The 8,784-nt window shown below is 36.3% G+C and overlaps 1 protein-coding gene across 1 annotated transcript in view; it reads left to right on the top strand.

Annotated features, from left to right (window-relative positions):
* LOC103906818 (mucin-5AC-like) overlaps window positions 1-8,784 on the top strand; it is a gene marked incomplete at its 5' end in the record, with an annotated part of 86,676 nt that overhangs the window by 62,133 nt on the left and 15,759 nt on the right. Inside the window, 11 exon segments of the mRNA XM_019474487.1 lie at window positions 738-889; window positions 1,321-1,459; window positions 1,547-1,660; window positions 2,191-2,370; window positions 3,638-3,877; window positions 4,596-4,752; window positions 5,035-5,163; window positions 5,536-5,662; window positions 6,375-6,418; window positions 6,507-6,695; window positions 7,986-8,455. Coding sequence (XP_019330032.1) covers window positions 738-889; window positions 1,321-1,459; window positions 1,547-1,660; window positions 2,191-2,370; window positions 3,638-3,877; window positions 4,596-4,752; window positions 5,035-5,163; window positions 5,536-5,662; window positions 6,375-6,418; window positions 6,507-6,695; window positions 7,986-8,455 — 1,941 coding nt within the window.

Below are 8,784 nucleotides of genomic sequence, written 5' to 3' on the forward strand. Positions count from 1 at the left end.
TTTGCTCTTGTAGCAAAAGCCTAAAACCATGTTATGAAGCATTAACAATGGGACCCTTAGACCAAAATATAATAAAGTAACATCCAGTTTAATTCATAATACTAGTATCTCCCTTTCTTCAGCTACCGCAGGTAACAGTAATTAGTGGTGAAAATATCTAGGGCTCTGCCACACATTTTACTTCTTTAGGAGAAAATTACTGGCTATAAACTGGCTAGGAGAAATCATTCTTTCTCATACCATGATGCAGTTGTGAACTTCTTGCACACCTAATTATATTACTCCACCTAGGTGCATGGTAGCCACATGCCATTTTGCAGGTAAGTACCATATGAGATAAACAGATTTCAATGTAACTCAACCAAACTGAAAAAAATATTACCTATTTTCTTTTTAAAGCTCCATTCAATCACAAATCATCCACTACAAAGTGCAAGGCTTCTTCAGCTAACACTGAGCAAGACTTAAGTTTAATGTATTTCAAATTTCACAGACTCCAGCAGAGCAATCAGGATTGGCATACATAAAACATTTATCTTTAATAAAATTATATTCCATTAAATCAATGGCTAATAACTTCCTTTTTGTTCCATTGTCCTATAAGTACTTCATAGTCCTCTCCCATTTAAGCTCGGTAGTAATAATACCATATAAAGATATTTTGTTATAATGTAATCTTCCTTTTTCTATTGTGTTTATTTCATTCTGAAATTATATCTTCCTCTTGACTTTTCCAGTATAGCACGCAATGTATATCTGGCTGCGTGTGCCCAGCTGGGCTTGTGTTAGATGGGAATGGTGGTTGTATTCCTGAAGAGGAATGTCCGTGTATTCACAATGAAGCCATGTATCAGCCTGGGGAAAAGATCAGCGTTGACTGTAACACCTGGTAAATATTTCCTTGGAAGTAGCATTCCTGGTTCCATAATTTGCCTTTCCAAAGACCTTAAATAGTACAGCAGTGAGGAAAGATTTGGACTGCACATTTCATCAACTGATGGATCTTTTAGTTTTGGATTGAACAGTATGAGCAGGTTTCCTTCTGATGTAGGCAGATGGCCAAAGCACAGAATGGGAGGAAATCTTTGGGACTACAGTGTTCATTAGGTATTATCCTATTTTGCAGTTAATGCATTCAGAGTAGCAGAACAGAACTTTGCTTTAATTCTTTACATGAAAAATATAAAAGACTATTTTAACTCCAGAATCAATATAACATTTACCAGGGATGAGTGGCCCAACAAATACTGAGTTGTTGGAATATGTCTAAACAAAACAGTGAGTTGTTTTATTATTAAAATGTTTTATTCTCATTCCTAGTGTATGCAAGAATAGGAAGTGGGAATGCACCAAAAACCAATGTCTGGGCACTTGTGCTGTTTATGGAGATGGTCATTATAATACTTTTGATGACAAAAGGTTCAGCTTCAATGGAAACTGTGAATACACACTAGTTCAGGTACTGATAATTAGCAATAATAAATGAGACGTAACCTTGATCCTGTCTGCAAAATTAACATGTTTTTAAATGTTATTCTCTGCCCAGGACCACTGTGGGAAGAGTGGCACAGCCAATGGGACCTTCAGGATTATCACTGAAAATATTCCCTGTGGCAACACTGGGACAACTTGCTCAAAATCTATCAAAGTTTTCTTAGAGGTAAGGAGGTTTTGCATATAGACCAGTTTTGTTCTGTATCTGTTTAGGGCTTAGGAGAAGCCTAGGTATCCATTGCTTCAAGGAAGTTGGAAAAATATTTTAAAACGCAAATCAACTTGTAAATTAAGCTTAAATCAGTTTCAAATGAAATATTTGGTAGAGCTTCTCAGCTTTATATCTTTTCAATTTCCCACCCTATCTTATACCACTCTTGGGCAAATTACAGATCTACAGGAAAATTGTCTTTGGCAGAAATTTAGCCTGTCATGGCAGAAGATTATTTTATTCTGTGCAAGGTAGTTCCTCCATGAGTATGAAAACACCCTTTTTTGACCTACGCCATTTAAAATACCTTTTTACCACAGTTCCAGGAACCTGAGATTTGAACTATATAGTTTTGATTTATCGCATTTGGATTATTTGTTTTCATTATATAAACTATATATAGTACTCTTAAAAGCAGAAAAACGTGTAAGAGCACAGCTGCAGCTATTGAGTTCATTTCTAATCACCTTTTCCTCCTGTTTCAGAGCTATGAACTGATACTTGGTGAGGAGCATGTCAGTGTCGTAAAGAGAGGACAAAACAATGAGGTACCATACACAGTCCGCTATATGGGTATGTACTTGGTAATTGAGACCACAAACGGACTGATCCTCATGTGGGACAAGAAAACCAGCATCTTCATCAAGCTCAGCCCTGATTTTAAGGTACGGAACTAGCAGTTAAATGGCAATTTATAGTCCAGATTTGGACTGGGTGTGAATTTTGTCGAGACCCTGCCAAGATCCCAAACAGATGATGTCACTAGCATTCCTGCAGGACATCCCATGTTGTTTTTCATTCTTCTGGTGCCTCAGAAGCCATGTCATCATCTTGCTGCTGTTCTGAGCTCTGAAGGTAGCTTTCAGTGCCTATTTGGCCTGACAGAACAGAGTTGGCAAATTGCTTTTTTGGACTTGGCTTTGTTAAAGTTACCCACTGAACCTTCGTAAAGGTTATCAGACCTTATTAAAATTACATAGCTACATGTGTAGAAATCAATTGAGTAGTCTTGATCTTGAAAGTAATCCTGTTTCCTGTTCTCATTGACACACAAATAAAATTATCATACTTCAAGAATAAGGAAGTGAAATATTATGAGTGAAAGCCTTTTGTAAAATGCTACCATGTATTTTTCAAGCATATATCTACACAGCTGATAAGGAAAATGTATTCCTGTTGTCACATTCCTTCTCCTAGCTTGTAAGTACTAAAAACTGTAGTAAATAAGGAATTTGCTATCTTATTGTATAACACAATGACATTTCAATTAGGTATATAAATTAAGTGTAATTTAGAACTAGATATGCAAAGTTATTTAAGTGTCATAGGTTCTTTTGCTGCCTCACCCACTGGCACTTTATAAAAATAGTAGTAATATGGAAAGTATGCACCTTAGATTCATAGAGAAAGCATAGCATCTATTGTAGCCTATCACAGTTTTACAGATCCATAAATTTAGAATGAGGGATATTTCTGGATGTGCAAGGAGAATGTTGTTTCTTTTTATACCTGTGAGCAGTCATAACAGTAAAGACTCAAAGAGTAGACTACGTGGCTGGACTGGTAGTATTTATGACAGCTTTGTAAGGCTGTTTTTTATATGTACATCTATTGTATAAAACAAGGCTTGAATTAAAGGCTTAGTTGGCTAACTGTGAGTCCTTATTTGTTTGTTAAAGACACACCTCAAAGACAGAAGGTTACAATGACAAAGATGGTTTTAGTGTTCAGATTTAAAAGCAGAAAAGTCAACAGCAGTATCCTTCTAGCCTTAGTTGTTCTGTTGCTGAGGAAACAAAGGATGAAGATGTTCAGGAATGTTAGAATGGAATGGCACCATTCTAAGAGCTGAATTTCAAGTATTCTTTCAGTCCCAGATGTCGTTTCAAGTTCCTCACATCCATTTATTATTTTATTTACTTCCTTTTGCAGGGCCAGATCTGTGGCCTCTGTGGAAATTACGATGGCAACGGCATCAATGACTTTACTACAAGGAGTCAGTCTGTGGTAGAGAATGTCCTAGAGTTTGGAAACAGCTGGAAAGTATCCTCTACATGTCCTGATGCTTACAGCATAAAGGATCCATGTTCTACCAACCCTTATCGAAAGTCCTGGTCAGAGAAGCAGTGTAGCATCATCAACAGCAACATCTTTGCTGCCTGTCACTCTCAGGTACTACCCAGGGCAGAAGTTACTGTGTGAAGACTAGGTCTGTGTGTTATTGAAGCTGCTATCCTCATACATTTTAACATGCATGCCTAATTCATTAGCATGTTTCACTTTGAAATGTGTCAGGAAAACTTCAATTTGAATCCCGCTCAATGGGACAGATTTATAGTCCCTACCTGTAAGAAATAAGAGGACATTTACTTCATAGGAAATATCAATCTATTACGAAAGAATAATAATTTCATAATTACTGTGTATTTTCTTGTAGTGTGACTTGAATAAAAATTCTCATATACCATGTACAGAACACAAGCTTAATGAAAAAATAACATAGTAATGAAGTATCAGCATAGCCTTTATCTGACACTAAGTACATACCAAACAATGCAGGGTAGCTCTGTGCTCTTCCTATTACCTTAGTTCTTTCCATTGGCAGAGACCTTCATTTTCAAGTGTAGTTGCCTAGTATTGCTTGGGAACATGAATCTAATCTTCCACTAGGACACAAGTTTGGGCATCTAAAAATCTGTCATTACGTGATTTGGATGTATCATCTGGCATCACCTCTGGTGTTTAACAGTGTATATAAGCAAAAGAAAAAGAAATTACTGATGTAGGCCTTTCTTCTGAGATATTACAATTTTTAGAAAATTACCCTAGCAAAGCTAAGAAAGAATTTAGGAGGCAGGATGTATAGTATTACATTTCTTTTTAATAACAGGTTGAACCAGCAAAATATTACCAAGCATGTGTGACAGATGCTTGTGCATGTGACACTGGAGGAGACTGTGATTGCTTTTGTACAGCAGTAGCTGCCTATGCTCAAGCATGTAGTGAAGTTGGTGTCTGCGTAGCCTGGAGAACCCCATCAATCTGTCGTGAGTTTTATGTCATAAACACTTCTTCTGAGAGTGTAGTTAAATGGACAGTGCCTTGCTGATGTCCTTGATCACACACTCTGGGTATCTTACGTATATGCATTATAATCTCACTATGTAGACTTTTCACACTAAGCTGTTTTGATGGTCACACAATTTCACCTATTCACGGTTTTCAAGACTGTTCAAGCAGCATTGGAGGGATATGATGAACAGACATGAGTCAAAAAAAGCTCTTTTTTTTTTTTTTCTGAACATGTCCAAATTTCTATTTCTCCTTAGCACTGTTCTGTGATTACTACAATCAACAAGGGGAATGTGAATGGCACTATAAGCCTTGTGGAGCCTCCTGTATGAAGACCTGTAGGAACCCAAGTGGAAAATGCCTCCATAACTTGCCAGGTTTAGAAGGTAAAAAGAGCTGCAAGTACCTTTAAGCGGGTACATTTTATTATATTTTTAATGGTCTTTAATGGAGTGTATTTCCCCCATCAGCTGCATTTGCACCATTCAGTTCTCTTCAACATCATTGCATCCACATGAATGGAAGCAGAATATGGAAATTGGAGTTAAAACCATCTCTAGGACTAAGTCCTTGTGGGTGGGCTCTGCTCATGCTGGTACTCTGCATTACTTCGTAGAATTATTGGAAAAAATTAAGTAGTAAAAATTATGACTGTTAAAAACAAGACCTGCAAACACATTCTGTACAAATAAAACTTTTGCTGACTGTATCTCATTCTCGCCTTTTCTACCTTCTGTATGCCCTTTTCCTTCCTTCAGGCTGCTACCCTAACTGCCCACCAGACAAGCCATATTTTCATGAGGATGATATGAAGTGCGTCAGTCTCTGTGACTGTTATGATAATGAAAATGGAAAGATATATAGACGGGATGAATGTCATTTATGGTAAGACTTAACATACCAGCCTAATCGTGTACAAGGAAAAACGATCGAAACAGCAGTGGGAAATTGCATGTTCCTGTTACATAACAGGACTAGTTTATGCTGCCTGTGTAAAAATAATGCCTTACTATCTAATGCCAGTTTTCTTACTACATTAGTAGTAAGAAGTTCTTATGTGATTTTATGTTCTGTTGAATTTGTTCCTGATTATGTTGTAAATCCTCAGCATAAAGATACCACAAGAACAGTAAGTCCTTTATGATGAGGCTTTCTCTATTTCCCATTCCTATGGCAGGAAAAATACTGTTCCAGGAGTATAGATATCTAATAGGGATCTACTTCCAAGGATTTTATTACATTCTTACACTGCTTGTAGTATGTAGACTCTTTCCCTTTTTAGCCTTCTTTTTAGTACAAAAACATTGCAAGCGCAAGGAAAGAGATAAGGAGGAAAGAAGGAAAGTCTTCCTCAAGACTTCTACCTGTAGCTTTGCATAATATTTAGCTTCACTTCTATTTATAAGTTTGGGTTTAATATAAAGAAAGATTTTGGAAAACAATGGCAAAAAAGAAGCCAACATGAACTGGACACACAAGAAATAAACACAAATAAAGTGTCCTGTCTTTTGATGATAGTATCTGGCAGAAAGATGACTAATAAAATTACCTCATAATCAAAAAATATGTGGGTTTTTATGTTTTTTTTTTATTTCAGTGAATGCACATCAGAAGGTTTACAGTGCAAATTTGATGATAAAGGTAAGAAAGCTAGGAAGAATTATTAAGAAAATGAAATACTGGATATTATCTTTTCATAGATGCCTGACAATAAACTTCTGCATTACAGCATGTCACTGCATTTATGAAGAGAAGAGATATAAATATGGTGAACTCATCTACAACATCACAGATGGAGCTGGATGGTGTTTCAATGCAACATGTGATGTCAATGGAACAATAAACAGAAATATCTCTAAATGTGACATACTTACAAACATCCCGTTTCCATTTTCTACAAGTCAGCCCACAACTGCAGGTACGTATGAATACTCTTTAAAATAACTGAAAAATCTCTGGAAGGGACTGAAAATTCCCTGAAAGGAAGGGCCCTTTCATCAGTTAATGGCATATAATTTCACTTGAAACTGTTGACTTCTGCTGGAGCCACCAATTCACTGGGAGCTTCAGTTGCTAAAGACAACCATAATCAAGAAATGAGCACAGCATTTCTTACAAACTCAGTCTCCACTGTTTCATCATGTTTTTTCCAGGGGAAAAAAAATAACAGAGCTTATTAGTCACTGCACCCTGGAGAATCTCCTCACTTCCTTGCAAACAAAAACCAGCAGTTCTAGACCAACTTCTGAAAACACAAAAGACAATTACTGCCATTTTTTAAATTACTGACTACATTAGCGCAAACTAAAGATAAGAAATCTAGTTTGAGGGAATGCTTAAATTATTTGAAACCATTCTTTGGAACCTTTCCTAATTGTATTTAATAACCAAATCAACAGTTTCCTTCTAGTCCTACACTACACCTCTACATTATTCCTGCAGTTAACTCATTATAGGGACCATGTAATTCTGAGAAATTGTGAGAAATATTTCAACAAAATTATACAATACTACAGCAAGAACTAAATATTCAACTTTAGGTCTTCTATTAAGTAACATTCATATGAAGAAAGTGGTATGTATTCCACATATCTTCATAATGCTAAGAATATGAAAAGAAATCTTATTAAAATAAGCAGAAAATAATTATTATATATTTCATATATATTGTATACGTCTATTCTATATTATAATGTATTATATATAAAATACACATGTGAAATATATATTTTATGCTTTATATTTATAAATATATTACATGTTATAATATTAAAATAAGTAGAAAAGTCATTAACCTGTAAAAATATTTTAAAGACTGTGAGGTTATGCAGTTAAATGTAAATAAGTACAGAGATAATACCAAGAAGAATAAAACCTCCTCTTACTTATACCAATAGCAATCATGAGATCACGTTATCCTATGCATTGACTTTCCACCCAAAGGGTGTCATATTAGCTATATTTAGCTACATTTTTTTCAAAAATGTCACATAAAGTACCACTAGAAAAATAATACAGACTTGAGATCAAAACCTACCTTAGAAATGAAATTCAAGACTGTCAAAGCAAGTTCATTGAAATTAAAATACTACATTAACATATATAATATTACATACAACATTAAAATGTATGGAAGATGAATAATTTTTTCCTGGCACCTTCTTTAATAAGAACAGACAAGATTTACATTTCCTCCTTTTAATTACAGAAATGACAACCGCAACACCAGTGACAACTGTATGTGTGAAGAACATATGTGCATGGTCAGAATGGTATGATTGCACAGAGCCTGAAAACAAAGAGGACAGTGGAGATTATGAAACATTTCAAAATCTCAGAGATAAAGGATACAGTGTGTGTGAAAACCCAAATGGTGTTGAATGCAGAGCCAAAGAACACCCAGATACAGAAATAAACAATCTTAACCAAACCGTACAATGTAATCAAAGCATAGGATTAATATGCAATAACAAAGACCAACAATCTAGGCACTGCTATAATTATGAAATCAGAATATCATGCTGCAGCTACATACCATGTTCACAAATACGAACTGCAACACCAAGAACCACAGAAGAATTCACAACAACTACTGCTGTAAAATCAACACCATTTACATTACAGACGAAGATAAAACCAACAAAAGAAAAACAAGGAACTGAAGCGCAAGAAACCAAAGTACCTACAATGTCACCAAAAGACAGAGAAAGCACGACTCCTCTGACTGAAACTTCAGCTACAGCAAAGACATCGCATGTCTCAACAACAGGTTACCAGACCATGTCAACTCCAGCAGAAACCTCCACTGTGGCACCCCAGACTCCAACATCACCCACTACTGCCTCCACCCTCCCCCAGCCAGCAACGACAACCACTGCTGGCACCACGGTTCTCCCCCGTACCACTGCCCCTCCAACAGAAGGCACGACCATCATCACTACCATTAGCAGGGCCAGCACCACCAAGACCTCTCCCCCTCCAACACAAGGCACAACCATCATCACACC

This window comes from Aptenodytes forsteri, unplaced genomic scaffold (assembly GCF_000699145.1).
Source record: "Aptenodytes forsteri isolate BGI_AS27 unplaced genomic scaffold, ASM69914v1 Scaffold8, whole genome shotgun sequence".
Taxonomy (NCBI): Eukaryota; Metazoa; Chordata; class Aves; order Sphenisciformes; family Spheniscidae; genus Aptenodytes; species Aptenodytes forsteri.